At 34.8% G+C, this 20787-nt stretch overlaps 1 protein-coding gene across 1 annotated transcript; it reads left to right on the top strand.

The window, feature by feature from the left end:
* Positions 1 to 264: 264 nt before the first annotated feature.
* usp38 (ubiquitin specific peptidase 38) lies at positions 265 to 18788 on the top strand. The gene is made up of 11 exons (XM_056457915.1): positions 265 to 396; positions 2386 to 3120; positions 7651 to 7786; positions 8168 to 8297; positions 8519 to 8620; positions 9120 to 9278; positions 11136 to 11329; positions 12052 to 12145; positions 12292 to 12398; positions 14624 to 15902; positions 18413 to 18788. Exons 2-11 carry the CDS (start codon positions 2439 to 2441, stop codon positions 18572 to 18574), a joined length of 3045 nt encoding a protein of 1014 aa, XP_056313890.1. The 5' UTR covers positions 265 to 396; positions 2386 to 2438; the 3' UTR covers positions 18575 to 18788.
* The last annotated feature ends 1999 nt before the right edge of the window (positions 18789 to 20787 follow it).

Raw genomic sequence — 20787 nt, 5'->3', positions numbered from 1 at the left:
AAAGTTTACCCTTATTTAAATATAGTACAGGATCAGTTCTATGAGTACCATATGAGGACATATGACTTTTCATTAGCATTAGTAAACCAGAGGGAATGGCTTTAGTTATATTCTTCAAATTGAATAGGGATGACCATCTTTCCATAAAATTTTTGTAAGAAAGTAAATTAGCTGATTGGTCTAAAATACCAAATGTGTTAGGTGCAAGTGTTGGGTCCTGACATCATTCTCGCGCATTTTGATGACGTGTGTGTGTGTGTGTTTCAACAGCTGATTGAAAGAGGTCGCAGTTTAACAAACAGATCACAACAAAATATATATTTAGACGTCTTTATGGTTTTTAATTTTGTATTATTACCCTTGTAAATCAAGACGTTTTCGGAATGACATAATCGGGTGAGTGTCGATGGTTGTTATCATCTCTGAACATGGAAAGGAAAGTCATTTCTGTTTTTGCTAAGTCAGTGCTGTGGCATTTGTGTGTATTTGCTTTGTTTCGATTTCTGACTCTGCACTCCGATCTTGTCGACAGCGACGAATGTAAAGCTAATGTTTAACCTGTAAATAGTATGTGGTATGTCTTTTTTGCTTGTATTGTGTCGTGCTACTAACGTTAAATGTTGTTTAATTCATTCTTGCTCTTTGTGTTAGCAAGCTAGCTAGCAGAGTAGTTAGCAGGCAGTTGTAATGACAGCTTCTGATGTGCTTTACTTATGGTGTTGTTGACTGTGAGCTGTTATTTCTTTGCGAAATAATCCGTTAGGATATGATAACAGAATAATAAAGGCACATTTGTCCGAATTTATCTTTTAACTAAAATACAATATAAACTTCGATAAATTACATAAGATTAAATGTTTAGGCTGTCAGATTATACCCACCCTTACGTAGCTTTGTAATTTTGTGGGGTTAATTTTAATATTATTCACTCCATTAATTAATTTATTATTCGATTATCTATTAAGGATTTGTTGTTAAATATGATCTCACCTTTTACCAAAAAGCAACACATTTAGGAGCGTAAACACAATAAATGTATGTATTTTTTCTGTTCTAAGATGTTTATAATGTATGGAATTGTAAAATGAACTAAAGCAGATTATATTATTTTATAGGGAACTTTTATTTTTAGACCTCTTAACCTCTGGTGTAAGCCCTTACCTGCCAAAGTGATTTATTTCAAATAAATGAATGTACTGTTTTAGTTTAATGTTTCATATTTGATATTTTGTATTTTTCATTTATTTGTTCTTGTATTGTTGCAGTAGCTGTAAACAAGGTATTACCCGTTAACGCTTTTTAAGCATAGACCTGAAGTTGGAATTTCTGATCTGAGTTGTTGTAAATCTTGAATGCTTTATAATACATGACTACTACAAAAAGAGGCAAAATAAAACAACAAGAAAAAACAAAAAATTGTTAATAAAATTCACACACAAAAAATAATATGTATATTATATATTGTTTTAGGTCAATATCACAAAGAAAAATAACTTACAGTAAGGTTTAGAAACATTAGATTAAATTAGTTTTCCGTTTCATTCAAATTATTTATACATTTTTAAGTTCTTTGTTTGTGGATGCTTCATATAGCTGGTTCCAACACCATTAAAAAAGGATCAAAAGTGGAAAATAATTCAAATGTAAAATACTTATTTGATGATAAAAATGAACAAATATTACATGTACTTTTATTAAACAATTAATTAATCAATCAATTAATACAATCAACATAATACCCAGTATAAAAGAAGCTGTTTTTACATAAAAAATAAAAATATATAAAAAGCTTTTTTTTTTTTTAACCAACATCAGAGATGCATAAACAAATGTCTTCTCTCACAATCTCTTTTTTTTTGTTTATGAAAGAGATTGATCAATGAGTTGATAATGCAAAATTTGGACATGACTAGGGCCAGACAGAATCTGAGGACATTTTTTGCTATTTCTGCTGAGAATTTTGTAAAAAAAAATCTGCGGATTTATGCGGAATGATTTTAGGAGTATCATAACTAAAAAAATTATTTATGAAATAAAAAATACATTTGTAACTTTTATTTAATGTTTACGATGAAAATCCAATTAGATTCACTTAAAAAAAAAAAAGAAAGAAAAAAAGCAAGTCTCTCGCATAACATCTACTAAAAGACAGAAAATATTACTTTACAAACTGTTGTAAATAAATCATATATGAACATATTAATATTACTATTATTATATCACAATAATATTAGTGAAATAAATTTTAAAAATGAATAAATATAAATTTAGACACATTTACACAAGTAAATACATAGACTAAATGATGGGGCCTAGACATGACTAATAATTTGACAAACCAAAAATAATACTATACTTCAATCGAATAAAACCATATGTCTACAGTTTCAGGTTCTTCAGCTTACTTTGCCTTTCCTGTGGTGCAATACAGTCCAGCCATGGATAAGATTTTGGAGGCGCTGGTCAGTTCCTCCCATCCTCAGAATGTCAAGCGGGCTATCGTGAAAAAAGTGATGGAGGCTGCTGAAAAGGAGGTGACGGAGGAGCAGTGCCAGGCCTTGTACCATCTCACCACACGCCTTATTCTCCAGGGTGAGGATGTTTTTCAGCGTCAGATTGGCTTCCAAGTGCAAGAAGCGTACGCACGCTACCATCGGGATGAGTTTGCCCGCTTTTTCAGCAAGGAATATGTGCTTGGCCTCCTTCAACAGGGCTATGGCTCTTTGGACCATAGAGACCCTGCAATCTTGGACTTCCTTCACAGTTCTCTCAGACTGCTCATCAGCTGCCCGGCTGTGTTGGAACTGGCACCTCTGCTACAGACGGAGGTCCTACGCATCATCTGTGAACGGCCAGAACCAGCGACATGTGCCAAGTTGGCCACTATTCTGACAGACTTCTCTCAGTGCATCCCACGAGAAAAGGCAGGAGTTCTGTTCTGCCAGCAGCTTGTGCGCACCTTTGCATATTTCCATTGTCCTGCCAGTGAAGAGCGGGAGCTGCGGGAGTATGTGACCCAGGTGAGCAGGGTGAGCACTCTTCTGCAGGTCATCTGGAAGGCTGAGCCCAGCACACTGCTGCCATCACTGCAGGAGGTGTTTTCCATCATCTCATCCACAGGTCAGTAAACTCTGTTTCATAACATTTGCTTTGAGACGACATGATAGATCAGGGGTTGTCTCTGCACAGTTGCATACAGTTTACCAGAATCTTACGCGCACGTTTTAAAAGTTTTCTTAAGTCGCAACGATGTGGAGCGCATGATAGTTGAACTATTTCGAATTTTGACCACAGTGCAAACTAGCTTGTCATGGCTCATCTGAGTTGCATTCTCGGCTCGACTCAAACAGTGATTTTCTGCATCCAGTATGAAAGCACAGCTGATGGTGGCTTAGCACTGGCAGACACCCCAGGAGCGTTAGCACAGTAGTGCTTTAAAATTGGTAAAGGAAGCACCACTGTTATTGCGTTGGTAGTGGTGATGAATGTGGGCAGGACCATAATTTTCAAAAGCCCATATGGTCAAAAAGCCTATATAATTGTGTAATTCATGCAATTCCTGCTCATAACAACTCCCTCTTGTTGACATCTTTGTAACAAAGTACCAGAAGGACCAGGATGAGCCTGTGTTATTAGTTTCAGCGGTTGTTATCTGGGAATAACATGCCTTGCAGTGTCATGACTGACAAGTCAGAATCAAGTATTCCAGACAGCCGTGTACTAATTCTCATTAACATTTATTTTATTGACAAAGATATAAAGAAAATATTTCAAGTGTTTTCAATAACATTGTTAAATGTCTAAAATGATCAAATTGTGTTTTATTTTTTTTGATGGCTGCAACACTCTCCAAAATAAATGGAAGAGATTGAGAAAAAACTAAAGTGAAAAGATCATAGAATATCCAACTGAAACATTTTTGAAACTGTTCACAATAAACAAGTAAACTGCTAAAAGAGTTTCATGATATAAAAGTATCTCAGTTTTAGCAAGTAAAACATGATCATCATGGCTTATTATTATGTGCTGGAAGCAGTGCTTACCACAGGTTTGAAATATACTTGCGGTGGTAGCCGGATTGAAACACCTTTTACACATGCTATATGTGACAAAAAAGTTATTTTTAACAATATTTTTATTTATTATACAGTTTTTTAATGGGTTGAAGTTTTTTGTTTATTTGTATTTTTTTAAGGACAGTTGAAATAATAAAAAAAGTCCACTATTTGTTTTACTTTTATTCTATTTAGGGGCCATGTGCATTCACTGACAGGTAAAATCTGCTGCTGACATTTTGTACAGCATTTTGTACATGTTAGGTATGTATAAATATGTAATATATCAACATCATCGAATAAAAAAAAAAAAAAAAAAAAAAAAAAAAATATATATATATATATATATATATATATATATATATATATATATATATATATATATATATATATATATATATATATATATACACACAGCAAATGAGAAATAAATGACATAAAATAGAATTTTTTTTTTTTTATAAGATTTATAAAACCCGGACGAATGCCTTTTTAAGTCCCAAAAGGCACGTCTCTGTGGGTCTCGGCAGACCACGTGAGGTTGTCTGTGGGAGTGGTGACAGTGCTTGCACGCTCACACAACGACAAGTAAACGTGTAGGGCGAGAGGAGATTTTCCACTAGTTAATCGATAGCAGATGTTTGGATATTGGGCCGATACAAAAAGCGTAAAAAGATAATGATAATAAAAATAATAAATGTCTCCAAATATACTTGGGCGGCTGTTTATATACCTGGGTGGCCCGCCCAAGAAAAGTCTGTGTGTGGAAAGCACTGGCCGGAAGTTATGAGAGAATTTTCAAATTAAAAATCACAACTCGTGAAGCAAAATCAAATCTAGGCATGGGATGATAACCGTTTTCAAGGTATACCGCGGTTTGGAAAAGTCAGGGTTTTAAAACCACTAATTTTTTTGCTTTACCGATCCTAAGGTGTGTGTAATATATATTTTTTTAATTTACGTATTTTTTAAAATTTAGTTTAGGACAACAGTATCTCCAGCAGAAAAAATATCCAAAGATGCCATTTTAAATTGTAAACAAATCTGTGTTTTTAAATCAAATGAAGTCAACGATTCATTTGAATTATTTAGCAGGACGTGTTTACTGTTCCAAAATATTATAAATGTTTCTGAAAATAAATTATATTGTGTTCAAAGGGGAAAAACGTTTTAGTTTTTACTCAGACGATTAAAAAGAATATATTTTAGAGCAGTAATCACAATATTGTGAAACCGTGATATTTTTATCAAAGGTTATCATATCGTCCAAATCTTATATGGGCCCATGCCTAATCAAATCCAACTTGGGTCTTTCAGCAACTACCATAAATAATGTTGTGAAAACATTGAAGGAATCCAGAGAAATCTAAAGTTTTGTGTGGCACTAAATGAAAAAAACTGTCATGTTGTGCTGTTAAATAAAACCAGTTTAGCAGTGCTTTAGAAAATCCCTGTAACAGTCTGTTTCTGCTTCAAGAAATGTAACATGTCTTGGACAGAAATCAACACAGTTTGTTAAAAAGACTGTGGAAATATGTGCCGGGGTCTGAGAAGTCCATATTGTTTCTAGGAATAGCAGACACTTGCTTGTCATTCTCAAAGATTAAAGGCATCATACAAACTTTTATGAGGGACAGATGCAAAAACTATTAACTGTCATGTTATGTGGATACAGCAAACCAAATAGCACAAGTGACTCACAAATGTGTACAGGTACCAGTGACATGGAGGCATATATTGGGAAATACAAAGATATTTAATGCAATTGGGAGATGACGTTATTGGTTATTTGATCAAGTTCCATTCTGCATCTGCTACAACAGTGTGGTTTGGTAGGCATGAAGTTAATTTTAGCCTGGCCTGTCTGTCTGCAGTCCAGATTTAAGATTGTAAATGTATGGTTCATAGGGAAATGAAGAATTGGGCAGTGCAAAGTCTGGTATCATGTCAGGTTGCCCAGAAATTTAGCTTGTAAAACATTAACAAATGAATATTCTCATTTCCCAAATAAATAAACATTATAATTAAAACAACTTTTAACCCTTTAACTGCCTCCTCGACCAAATGACTGACCATATTTTTACTGACTATATTTTATTGAGAGGAGTATCTAACTTAACTAAACCTAATCAAGTTTCATCTTTAGGAAGCACTCGTGCTAAAATGTTTTTCAATGTTTTAAATAATGGATTACACACATAATCTTGTTGCACTACTACAATTCATTTTGGTTTTATTGTATAAAAACAACAAGAAAGTGTGTAAAATACTGTGTCAAATGAGAATCTGAAATATTTTATGGTATTTTTAAAAAAATAAAGATGATTTAGTATTCAAATTTTTTTTTATTTTGTTTATGTTTTTAAATAAATTGAACTTAAACTTCACAATTTATGATTTTCATAGTATATGTATTCATTTTGCTACTTTTACTGACATATCTACCATTTGGTAGAGGCTGATATTTTAGAGATTATTGGATGTGTTGAAATAAAATGCATTGAGTGTGTTAACTAATGACATTAGGAGTTAGGAAATACAGTCCAATTTTTTTTCATTCCATTGTTTCATTATTTCATGTACCATTGCCTTGATAAATGTAGCCTTCTTTAGTTGACAAATAGAATTGTTCTGCAAAATATATTTGTATAACAATAATAACACTTATTGCTTATGGGCTTCTCTGATTTAGTAGTACACTACCAGTCAAAAGTTTGGGGTCAGTAGGATTTTTAAATGTTTTATCCTGCTCACCAAGGCTGCATTTATTTACTCCAAAATACAGTACAAATTGTAAAATTGTGAAATGTTATTGCACTATAAAATAACTGTTCAAAAGTAGTTTATATTTTAAATTAATCATTTATTCCCCTGATTTTAAAGATGAATTTTCAGCTTCATTACTCCAGTCTTGAGTCATTTGATCCTTTAGAAATCTCTAATATTAGTTATTATTATTATTATTATTATTATTATTATTACTATTATTAATGGTAATAGTAATAAAAGCAATAATTACTGGAGTAATAATTTCATTTGAAACTGCATGCTATAAGAAACCTGAATTAAAAAAAAAAAAAAGTTACATTTAATAAATGCCACCTTGATGAACAGAATAATAAAAAAAAAAACTGACCCCAAACTTTTGACCGGAAGTGTACATTATAAGTAAATGTATTTGACTACCTAAAAATGAAAAGTAATCTTACTTTACTTTTCATCAGAAAAGTAATTTAATTACATCAGCTAGTTACTTTGTAACTGATTACATCCAACACTGGATAAACATGCCTCTGTCTCAACTCTTTTGCACTTTGTCGAAGCCATCAAAATCCAAATTTGGTCAGTGTAAACATTGGCACTTTTTCTTTGTACTTTTATCAATTAAATTAAAACTGAAGAGAAGGAAAAAGGAATCTTTTTTTTTTTTTTCCATTTTTCCTTTTTTTTTTTCCAAAAAATGGCCCAAATTTTTCAGAATTGTTGTTGTTAATTAATAGCATGAGTTGTTAAAAAGAAATCCTAAATGTGCTACAAACATTAACAATATGAATGCATAATGTGATGTTCCCTCTTACTCTTGTTTACTTTTCAGATCCTTCATTTGAACCATCTATTGCTCTAGCAAGCCTGGTCCAGCACATCCCTCTGCAAATGATCACAGTCCTCATCAAAAGCCTCACCACTGACCAGAATGTTAAAGATGCCAGTATGACACAAGCACTCTGCAGGTCAGACTCTGTGTGTGTGTCTGGGCTATATAAAGCTAATGAATAGTGCTTTTGTGTATGTTTAAAAGACTAAGCCCTTGATCCAGCTACCAATAATATTGTTGTCTCTGCATCTTGTTTGCTTCAAGTATGTAGTAATTGCATTTATGCAAGTCATTTAGAATGGGTGTAGTGTTTAGAGTTTATTGTAGCTTAACAGTTTTCAAATGAGTATCGATTTTTTTTTTTTTTTTTTTTGCTGTTGTTTTTCTTCTGAGTTGAACGTTGAGGTCAAAATGTTGCCAGATTTTGTGTGTGTGTGGTGCTGTTGCTGTTATGTAAGGCTTTTATTGTATGTGTTGTGGTCCTGACCTCTCTCTCTCTCGCTCTCTCTCTTTTAAGGATGATTGACTGGTTGTCATGGCCTCTAGCTAATCATGTGGACACCTGGGTCATTGCTTTATTAAAAGGACTTGCTGCTGTTCAAAAGTTCACCATCCTCATAGATGTCACACTGCTCAAAATTGAACAGGTTTGTATGTATTAGCAATAAGCCTGCAAAGCTGCACTAAAAAGCAACAACAGTAATGCCAAGAGTCAACATAATAAAAAAGAATCAAGATATCGGGAGACTAATTCTATCTGAATTCAGCTGATTGTCTGAGAGTGTTAACATTTATTCCTAAGCCTACGCGTCTGTGACAGATGGTTTTCTATGTTTATTAGTGTGTTTGTTTGTTTGTTTGTTTGCAGGTCTTTAATCGTCTTTGGTATCCCATTGTGAGGCAGGGAGCGCTGGTTGTTCTTTCACATATGCTGCTTAGTTTCCAGCACTCTCCTGAAGCTTTTCACTTAGTAAGGCCACAGTAAACTACATCTTACCAAAACAAAAAACACAACAAAAACTTCACTTTATCTATCTCAAAAAGTCCCTGTGTGCCAAAAAGGGAGGCATTCAAATTAATTACTTTTATACATTATAAATCTCTTGTTTCTTTTTCTTTTAATATAGTATCAAATGGGTGACTTGTTCCAAACTTTTTTCAGCTTCCTTTTTTTGGCTAAACGCAAAATAAGAAATCTTAAAATATATTTTTGACCAAGTAGTTGATGGTAGCCTTTGACTTTGCTTGTATTTATTTATTTTTCTTACTATGGAAGTTAGGGGTTCCCATCATCTTTTATCTAAAAATGAAGGTAAATGTAAAGAATATAAAGGTAAAAAATAAAGGTATTTTTGTGCCCAGTATTTTAGTTTTGGCCCTTTAAGTAGCTTTTGTTTTTACTATCCAATATTTAATCATTTCAATGTTATGTGTGATGTTATTTATATTATGTTTATGTTTCATACCAGGTGGTCCCTCATATAGTGCCACTTGTGAAGTCTTTGAAGAATGATGGCCTTCCAAACAGTAAAACGTTCCTACTGCAATTTGCTGAACTCATTCATTGCATGATGTACCAATATTCCGGATTCCCAGACCTCTACGACAGCATTCTTGAATCCATTAAAGTAAGAATCTCTCATAAATTTATCAAAAAAAAATTTTATTTGTTCAGAGAACACAGGTCAGTTTAGCATTAAGCAATTATTTTGTACTTGTATGCCATAATTAATTGTACTTTTTCATGGAAAGTAAAAAAAAAAAAATCTGTAACATTTTTAAATGTTTTCAAAGATGTCGCTCTTTATCTTCAAGGTTGCAGTTTTTTAAAAAATACAGTAAATTGATGATATTGTGAAATATAACAAATTTAAATGATTAGTTTCTTATAAAATACGTTTTAAAATAAAATGTAATCCATTTTACAAAGCTACGTATTCTTAATGCATCACTCTAGTCCAGTGGTTCTCAAACTTTTTTCACCAAGTACCACCTCAGAAAAAAATTGTCTCTCCAAGTACCACCACAATGACCTGTATTGAAAATACAGTAGCGTAGTAGGCCTAATTAAGCAGCTACAGCTCTGCACAGTTCAAAAACAAGGCAGATTAATTACTATTATTAAGAATATGTATTCTTGTCAGCCACTTTAAACATTTTACTGTACTTGCAGACAAAAAAAAAAACAAAAAAAAAAACTTAACCGTTTAAATTAAAATGTGCTTTTTAACGTTAAATAAAATGGCACTGTTCGTAAAAAGTAAAAAGAAAACTGCTGTACTTGTAAAGTATTAATGTACAGTAGTCTATTCATCAAAACCTGGAAATGTTGCATGGACCTGATAAATATAGGCTATATGTTATCGATGTATAACATTTTTTTATACATTTTGACATATATACTGCATATACATATGACATATTTATATATCTTTGAAATCTAAACATTAACTTGTATTTTAAATATATGATTTGCAATCACATATGTTAATTACAAATTAGATCTGCTGCTCGTCATTTACAGTAGGCCTATGTCTGTCAGAACAGCGAGTAATTAAATGCAGAAACACACTTCTTGACCAATTCATACGTGCGGTATTTCCGTGATTTGGTGCGAATAAGATCACATAAGTGAACCGTGAAGTTCGCGTTAAGCGCGCACCGACCACTGTTTTCAAGCAGACTCGGGTGCAGTTCGCAGTTCCTCCGTTTGTGCACACGGATACTAACCTTAATTATATTCTACCTCTACGCTTTAAGCTTGGCGAAGTTTGAGTCTATGTTCTGTGTTTCGTGCCAGTCACATCCAAATTAATTCACATCCAAATTAAGGATTCACATCCAAATTAATTAGCTTAAATCTGAGGTAACAAACTAAACCGAAAGCCACGTACACTTCTTCACAAAACAAATAACTTAATATATCGACAACACACATTATTTTACACAAATTTGAACACATTTGTAATAATTATTTTACCAATGATGCAGCATGGGGAAATTCCTGAGTTTGCAGTAACTGAATTGCCAACACAACAGCACCGGTCTGCAAAAGGGCATCTCTAGTGCATGTGTACCTGCTGTGCAAACGCCGCGCGCCTCTTCCTCTGCACAAAGTGGACTGATTTTTAGCATCTGATGACGCCATGCACTAAAGTAAACATTCTAAGTCCAATTGTTATCGTACGCATCAAAGTATTAAAAGTGTGTTCATTTTATTCTTTCATTATTCACCAATTTTTTTTCCGCGTACCACTATAAGGAAGCCCGCGGGAAGCACTGCTCTAGTCTTCAGTCACACAATCATTCTTTTTTAGTGGAAACCACATTATATTTTAATGTGAAGTTCGAAAGAACAGTTCTCAAATAAAATAGAATATTTTGTAACAATGTAAATGTCTTTACATTCACTTAAGATCGATTTAATGCTTTTTTGCTTAATAATAATTATTCAATTTCAGTATCCATCTCTGGCTCTCTTGCAGGAACTGCCTAAACCTAGTGAGGAGAAGATCAAATTTGTTCTGAACCAAAGTGCCTGGACATCTCAGTCAAATTCATTTGTCTCTGGCCTACTCAAGATCACAGGCAAATCAGAAACAGGGAAGACAGGACTTGTGAATCTGGGCAACACATGCTACATGAACAGCATCCTCCAAATTTTATTTATGGCCACCGAGTATGTTATAATCCAGTTGTAATTAACATTTTTCATATAAAGTTAACAGTGTGTGTGTGTGTGTGTATGTATATATATATATATATATATATATATATATATATATATATATATATATATATATATATATATATATATATATATATATATATATATATATATATATATATATATAAATATAAATATATAGAGAGAGAGAGAGACAGAGAGATAGAGTTGAAATCAAAATAATTATCCCTCCTGTGAAGTTTTTATTCTTCTAAAAATATTTAGTCTTTTTTCACGACATAATTTTTTAAAAACATAATAGTTTTAATAACTTCTTTCTAATAATTTATTTATTTGTCTTTGCCATGGTGAAAGGGCATAATACTTTTTTCTACTTGTTTTGAAAGATACTAGTTTTCAGTGTAATGTGGTTTGTTCTGTAGCCAAGGCAAATTAAATATTTTTAAGGGGGCTAATGATATTGACATTCAATTTATTAATTTTTTTTTATTAAAAACTGATTTTATTCCAGCCAAACTAAAAGTAGTAAGACTTCCCCCAGAATAAAAAAAGGAAAAATATTGTGAAAATGTTCTTGCTCTGTTGATCAGCACATCACAAATATTTGAAAAAGAGTACACATTTCACTGGAGGGCTAATCATTTTTACTCTAACTATTTATATTTTGTTCATGTTCATCATATGTCTGAGCTCTAACAGTTTGTCTTTAAAAGTTTCAGGCGACATGTTATGTCTCTGCAATTGAATGGCAGCAACACGCTCATGAAGAAGCTTCAGCTTCTTTTTGCTTTCTTGGCCCACACACAGGTTTGTTTGTCTTGCGTACAGTTATTTCTCTTGCTATTCAGAAGTTTATACTCATTCAACACAAATAGCGAGTGCTTTTTGAGCCTTGAAATCGACTATTAGGAATACCTGCTTGGGATTAATTGTTATTTTTACGTGTCCACCAGAGAGCAGCATATTCACCAAGGAGTTTTTTGGATGTTTCTCGACCTACTTGGTTTTCAGCCGGATCCCAGCAAGACTGCTCAGAGTATTTGAGGTTTCTGTTGGACAGGTAAATTCAGTAATACCTATAACCTCCTTTCCAATAATAATACAAGAAATATATAACTTTTTCTGCATTTTCATGGTTAAGAGTTGTTCTTTTGGTACTTGATTCAAAATTTAGGAACATTAACACTTCAAATATGATATTACAACTGTATCAACCAGTGATTAAGGTAGTAGAAAGAATCACAAGAATCACATTAAAGGTCCCGTGAAATTAAAATACAACTTAAAAATTAAATAAATTTAAAACTTAATGAAATTAAAACTGTTTTAGATGTTAGTATCAGTATTGTTCATTTTTAGGATGTCTATAGGCATATACAGTCTATAGAACATATCAAACCAATACAAACATGTAAAGCTTGTAGTTTGTCATTTCCACCTAAATGGATCAACAGTTTTATTCACATCACCTCATACCTTCAAGTTTCTCATCAAATCATGACTCTCTGATGTCTGACATGCCCCGCCCCTTCACATTTGATGCGCTTGAGCTCAACCACTCACTGGCAGAGTGGTGATGAAACGAAACGATATTGGCTGTTTTTTAAAAAAGGAAGGTGCTATACTATATCCCACCCCCTCTTCAAATTTCAGTTGAGATTACGTCAAACATGGAATAAAAATGCACATTTCAAGCACTTCACAGTAGAGCTGTAATCGGGCCATAAAAGTTAGGCCTGACAGAATTCGTCTCGAACCCGAGTACATTATGATTGACAGCTTTTTATAAGCCTGAACCCGTTTACATTCATTCATTCATTCATTTTCTTTTCGACTTAGTCCCTTTATTAATCTGGGGTCGCCACAGCGGAATGAACTGCCAACTTATCCAGCATATGTTTTACGCAGCGAATGCCCTTCCAGCTGCAACCCATCACTGGGAAACATCCCAGTAACATAAACACTCATTCACACACATACACTACGGACAATTTTATCTTACCCAATTCACCTATAGCGCATGTCTTCGGACTTGTGGGGGAAACTGGAACACCCGGAGGAAACCCTCGTGAACACGGGGAGAACATGCAAACTCAACACAGAAATGCCAACTGACCCAGCAATGGCTGGAACCAGCGACTTTCTTGCTGTGAGGCGATCATGCTACCCACTGTGCAGCCAAACCCGTTTACAGCCAGACATTATGCAAATGTTCATATGCATGCACACAATTCTTTTGCCTTTTTTAAAGAATGATTCATTTATATGTGTTTTAACATAATGCATTCATAACAAATGTATAGGCTACTATGGAACAAAGAAATAAATAAGTCCTCTGTAACATCGTAACCTCTCAGCACTCTAAATAGGCCTAGGTACATACACTTAGCCTTTAAATTGGCCAACACACCAATAAAAATAAGTGGACTGGTATTAGGCAATAACAAAATTAAGATAAAGGCTCTGCGGGATGTTTCTTGCCACTTCTCTTCACAATCCGGCCTTAAGGCGACAGTGAAGCTGAATATTAAAAGAATAATGCCAACAGTAGCCTATATACTCTGTCTACTTTGTGTATTTATGGTTTAATTAATATTTAGTTATAATTTGAAAATCCTTTACTCACCAAAATTAGGCTACGTGTTTTTGTGGAGGAACATTATTGAATCCACTGTAAATGACTTTAGTGTGGTCATGTGCTCACTGCTGGTGCATCAAGCAGCACTGAACACACTTTCACTGCTGCTGCTCCTGGCCGGGATGCATAGTACTACTGACTACAAATTTTTGGGTAAAGTTTTGGGTAGGACCTTTTGTTCATCTTCCACCAGTCAAGAACATCCATTTCATTTTCTATGACAGCAGTTTCAATGTAGCGAGTGACCTCATCATTTTCCCTGTCACCTTGCTGTACATTGTCCCACTTCGCAAAATTTGCTCTTTTTGACTTCTTCGTCATCATTTGTTTCACTTTGCAAGGATGGGTTTTGATGTTGTAACAAATGATTTGATTACTTTTTCGCGCTAATCGAAATGCATCACATGACTGTTCATTTACCGTGCAAGCCGGAGCGTGAACGCAAGCCCAAGCCCGGCTTGACCCCATCTAAAAATATAGAAATTAAGCCCGAACCTGCCCAAACCCGTCTGGTTCCTTCAAGTTCAGGCAAAGATTTTCAGCTCTACTTCACTGGAGCTTTAATGTGTTTTCATATTAACAACAGCAGGGGGAGATCATGTATTTCTAAACATCCATAAACTTGTGTCTTGCTTTGTGATCTAAAGGTTACATGAAGAAGAGAAGGCCCTTTCAGCCCTTCAGACGGCCAGCCCAAAACCAGAACCTGCAACCACTTCTGCAGAAATTCTCCACAATGCAGTAAGCCCACCGATCTCTGATGTGCCATCGCATCCAGATCCTGCAGCAGCTCAAGGAGAAACCAGCACTCTAGTGGAGCGCATGTTTGGTGGGAGACTCTCCACAGCCATCCGCTGCCTGCAGTGCCACAGCCTATCAGAGAAAGAGGAGCCATTTACAGACCTCTCTCTTGCCTTCTGCCCCTCCATGTCACAGCCACGGGGTCCCACTAATGAGCACAAAAGCTCCTCTACTCTGGGACCCTGCCAGGGAGCGGTGAATGGAGGCAGTGAAGCCTCAGAGGGCCCTGTCAAAGAAGGTGCAGCAAGCGGGATGGAGAGGCCCATGGTGGAACCAACAATATCTGTGCCAGATTTAGTGGACTATTTTCTGGCTCCAGAAATTTTAGAGAACGAGAACTGCTACTTTTGCGAACGCTGTGCCTCACTGCAGAGGGCCGAGAAGGCTATGCGTGTGGTGGCGGCCCCTGAATACCTCATTCTGACTCTGTTGCGCTTCTCTTACGATGCCACCTGCCATGTGCGGCGCAAGATCCTGGACAATGTGGGCATTCCTCTGCACATGTCCCTTCCTTTACACCAACACAGTAGCTCTTCACCCTCAAATGTAGCTGCATCTTCTTCATCCGAGTCTCCAGACAGCGGCGAGAATCTGGCTAAAAAGCTGAAGCCTTCACAGAAAGAGGAAGGAATCGCGGAAAGCAGAATGAAGAGCAAGAAAAATAACAGTGATTTGCAGAAGCTTTCTGTGCCGTATGTGTTGAGTTCTGTTGTGATGCACTCTGGGATGTCTTCCGATAGCGGTCACTACTACTCGTATGGAAGGAATGTGAGTAGTGATGATGGTTGTGTGGCTCGACCGGGTCCCAAGAGCCAGGATAATTCTAGCCAATCAGAGAGCTCGACTGCCTCACAGGAGGAAACGGGGCGTGCTGATCCAAAGTCGGCGGACTGGTTCTTGTTTAATGACAGCAGAGTGACTTTTACAAACTTTCAGTCACTACAGAATGTCACAAGCCGCTTCCCCAAGGATACAGCCTATGTCCTGATCTACAGGAAACAAGAGGTCAGTGGAGAAGCAAGCAATTCAGGGCCGGTTGTAAATGGCACAAGGCTGAGTGGAGAGCCACCTCTGCAGAAAGAGCTGATGGATGCCATTACCAAAGACAACAAACTTTTCCTACAGGTGAGAGTAACTGTACATTACCAGTGGGTTTTTGTGTTGTCAAGAAGAGAAGCAGCACAAAACAGCCCTCGTTATGAATTAATAACAGTTATTGGTCACACTTTACAATAAGGTTTAATTAGGTAATGTATTTACTAACATAAACTAATTATGAACAATACTTGTACAACATTTATTAATCATAGTTCAACATTTACTGATGCATTATTAACATGCTTGTTGACATTAGTTAATGCACCATGAGTTAACACGAGGTAACAATGAACAACTGTATTGTTGTTAACCAACATGAACAAATACTGTAATAAATGTATTGTTCATTGTTGTTAGTGAGTGCATTAACGCACATTAATTAATAAAACCTTATTGTGAAGTGTTACCCAATTATTATAGTGGGTGCACTGTAAAAACAATTCTGAGTTCCACACAATACCTTCATGTTGTCCAAACATAAATTAAGTTAACCTAATTGTTTTTTACAAATTTAAGTCAGTTTAAAGGGCACCTATGATGAAAATCATCTTTTGTAAGCTGTTTGGACAGAATTGTGTGTAGGTATAGTGTGTCCAGAGTCATATTGGGGTGATATAAACACAATAAGCCTCTCTTTTTTTTAATTTTTTTTGTTAAAATAGGATCTAATTCTCTCCTATTTTGAGGCCGACCACAACGTGACATAGTAGTGTGGTTCCCCTCCCACTGATTTGATTGACAGCCACCTATTAACATGTCCAAAGTAACGCGTATAATCCTATCAACAAAAGATGACATGCGCAAAGCAACTGAGATTAAAAGATCTGTTCAGCTCTCTTTGATCATCAGTCATCCTCAAACGTGATCAAGAATGAGTTTTACAAGTTAAAATGTTTTTCAAACAGTGCATGTTAGTAATAAGGACCGTAAAAATCACTGTAATTCATCACCACAGCCACATGTCAGTACAATTATGAAGGAAGACACTTCAATGCCAGTTTGTGGATGTTAAATCAGGTTTATTTTGTATATTAGCATAACGGATATCCATACAGCAGTGGATATTAACTTGTATCCTGTCACATTTACAATGCAAAAACGTGCAAAGTTAAACGCGCTAACTGTGTGTGCGTGCGTGAACTTTGTAATGACATTGTGTGTGACTCATCATTGCAACTCCACAACAAAAACATGCAATAATCATTAGGAAAGTTCTTACTGTTGTATTTCTCACAAACGTTACGTGAGATCTGCTTCCTTCATGTCTGTCACTGTGCTGTTTATCTGATGCAGCCGAGGCGGAGATTGAGGCACACTCTGACAGGCAAGTGGGAACGGTGGGTAGGGAGAACTAACATTAAAGGCACAGGCAACAAAAACAGCTACATTGTGTTGAGAGCAAAAAATTCCAATATTCTGAAAGGTATAATAAATAATCTGATGGGTGTTTTCAGCTGAAACTTTACAGACACATTCTGAAGACACAAACGACATATCTTACATCTTGAAAAAGGGATAAAATAGGTTAACCTTTAACATAAGACAATTAAGTTGTCCCCCAAAGATTTGGTGATTTAGATCATTTTAAATTAGGAGTTTAAACAAGAAAATTAGGAGTTTAAACAAGCAAATAAATTTTCAAATATTTGCCAAATAATGTTTTACAGACCATGTTTTTTCACAGTATTTCATCTTATGCTTTTCTTCTGGTGATTTACTATTACTATTTTTTATAGTTTGGCTGTAAAATAAAAAAAAATGTCCAGTACTGTCATAATGACAAGAGGGAAAATAAATGAGTTAGAAATTATATGACTTTTATTTTTAATGATTTCTGTCCTAAACAGCACTTGGGGAATATTTGAAAAGTGTCCTTGCTAAAATAAAATAATTTCTTGTGACTCAGTAACATTTCAGTGGATTAACAATATTGTCTTGGTCCATTATTTTAAAATATGATTAAAATGCGTTTCTCATTCATTCATTTATTTTTTTTTTCGGCTTAGTCCCTTTATTAATCCGGGGTCACCACAGCGGAATGAACCACCAACTTATCCAGCCCATGTTTTACACAGCGGATGCCCTTCCAGCTGCAACCCATCTCTGCGAAACACCCATACACACTCATACACTAAGGACTATTTAGCCTACCCAATTCACCTGTACCGCATGTCTTTGGACTGTGGGGGAAACCGGAGCACCCGGAGGAAACCCACGCGAAAGCAGGGAGAACATGCAAACTTACACCGAAATGCCAACTGACCCAGCCGAGGCTCGAACCAGCGACCTTGCTGTGAGGCTACTGCGTCGCTGTGTTTCTCATACATGAACAGACTAAAGTACATATTTTCCATTATCAACATTTTTTAACTGTCCTGAAATCAAATTTGGAGAAAATACTAGAAAGTATGAAATTCATAAAAAGAAAACCTTAGCAAGTAATTTTGACTTTCTCTTTGATCTTGAACAATCCTATTTGTCATTGATTGGTGTTGAATTTAGTGCATGGATTTAACCCTTTGTTTGTTTTCTTTCAGGAGCAGGAGCTGAACGCCAGAACTCGGGCTCTCCAAGCAACCTCTGCATCCTGTTCATTCAGACCCAATGGTTCTGATGACAACGAGCCTCCTGGAAGCTGCGGACCTTCGGGTGGAGGTGGAGGAGGGGGATTTAACACCATCAGCAGACTAGTCTTTTAAAGAGAGTCACAGACGTACCCGCAGAGCACTGGACAGTCCCACTGACAACACCGGACTCAATTTATCCTCACAATGTGGATGAATGTGCCACCTCAGAACAGATATCTCCTTTTTTTTGGGTTTGCATGCTTTTTCCCTTTACATCCACTTGTTTGTTAATGAAGCGGTACTATGGGTCAAAAATGGGCATGCAATAAATTTGTACAGAACACAATGTTTTGGTGATATCCTGAAATCATAAATCATTTTCTAAGCAGATAATGAATTTAAAATTGAAACCCATATTTTTAGACCATATTATACAGTTAACTAATTGCATGATTTTTTTTTGATAAATTGGAAGTTCTTTAACTTCTGGTTTTGAGTATTAGAGTTTTGTCAATTATTTAATTGCAGTTAAGTTATTTATTTCATTCAGGGAAAACGTTTTTGGTTTTAACTTTTTAAACGTTGAAGCTTTTTTGAGAGTTTTATGTGCCTTTCAATACTTCAAATTTTACAGTTATTGGACTGGGTATACAAAACACATTGCTCTTGCTGTACAGTGTAAAAATATATATAGTAAAGAATCCTCATTGAACACTGTCTGCTTTTATCATCTAAAGTACACACATGGATACAATTACTGTCAGATTTGCTGTCATTTACTGGTTAAGACATTTGGGGAGACTGTACACAACAGTATTTACAATATAAAACACATTTGCATAGTTACAAAAAGAACAGCATTGCAATAAGATGCTGTTTCAGTAGTATGCATATTATTTAGTTTAGGGGTCAGTATTTAACTGTTTACATCAGGGTTATTTTCATAAACTAAAACATAATGTATTAAAAACAAACATGCTTTATATTAGGGCTGCACAATATATAGTTTCAGCATCAATATCGCAGTGTGATCATTCGCAATAGTCAAATCGCAAATATACGCAATGCTCAGTCTGAATTATAATTTAGCATTTCGCAAGTGTTTTTGGAAACATGTGGCCATGTGAGGGTTTTAAAAGCATTCAGGCCTAAGAAATTTTACCATTTGTAACTTTGACAAATTAATAATAACTGAGTTGTTTTTAAAACAAAGACTATGCAGTATTATTTTACTATTGAATATTCAATTTCTGTATACCTAAATAGTGTTTGACTCATCGGAAAACAATCAAATGCTGTTTATTTGATTGGTATCTTTTTCTTTATTGAATTTATCTACACTTGCAGATTGTTACTTCTATTTTATGCATATGTATTTCTCTACAAAATCATCCCAATCAATTCTTGAATCCCAATTTTTCCAAATTTCTTCCAAATAGTCATCTAAGTGAAATTGTATTCATATCAGATTATATATCACAGAATAAAAAAATATTGCAATGTTAGATTTTTAATATCATACAGCCCTACTTTATATCACCTCAATTTATTTCCAACTGTGTATATACTATGGATGGATGGACGGAGTGATAGATAGATAGATAGATAGATAGATAGATAGATAGATAGATAGATAGATAGATAGATAGATAGATAGATAGATAGATAGATAGATAGATAGATTTTTTATTAGTTTTAATTAAATTGTTTAATTAGGTTGAAGTACTAAAATAACTTTACCTAAATCAATTAAAGCTAAAAACTTAAATTTGATATAATATAAAAACTTTTAGTCTTCTAAAATTGACAAAAACACAACAAAAAAACACCCCCCACACCAAGTGCAAAGGCGAATAAAATCCTGTTCAATATTCATTTTAATTTAATTTCAGATTTATTTTCAGTTACTTCAAAAAAAATCTAAAGTCTGTTCTAAAAATATAAACATGAATGTAAAAAGGCTAATTACAAATATTACAAAACAAAAAATATATATATTTTACTTCAGATTTTATATTTACATTTGTATTTTTTTAATAAATTGTAAAAAATTTGAACATTCAAAGAATTTACCAACAAAAAGCTAAAACACAAAAACTAGTCAATAATAGTATAGTAATGTTACTAAAATTACCAAAAAGACCTTTTAATCAAGTTGAGGTCTGTTTTTGCAATCAAAGCCTGAGGCCTTTGTAGGCCATACATTGACTATCAATCCATGAGTCCACCCCCAACCTCCAGTGTCCTCAGTTTGAACCCTGACACAATGCTCTGTTCTTGAGCCCAAAGTCCAGTTAAAATCAGTATGGCATTAGCTTGGTAACCAAATAGACACTTAATGCTGT

This window comes from Danio aesculapii, chromosome 1 (genome assembly GCF_903798145.1).
Source record: "Danio aesculapii chromosome 1, fDanAes4.1, whole genome shotgun sequence".
NCBI classification, from domain to species: domain Eukaryota; kingdom Metazoa; phylum Chordata; class Actinopteri; order Cypriniformes; family Danionidae; genus Danio; species Danio aesculapii.
This window is presented reverse-complemented; position numbering and strand designations above follow the sequence as displayed.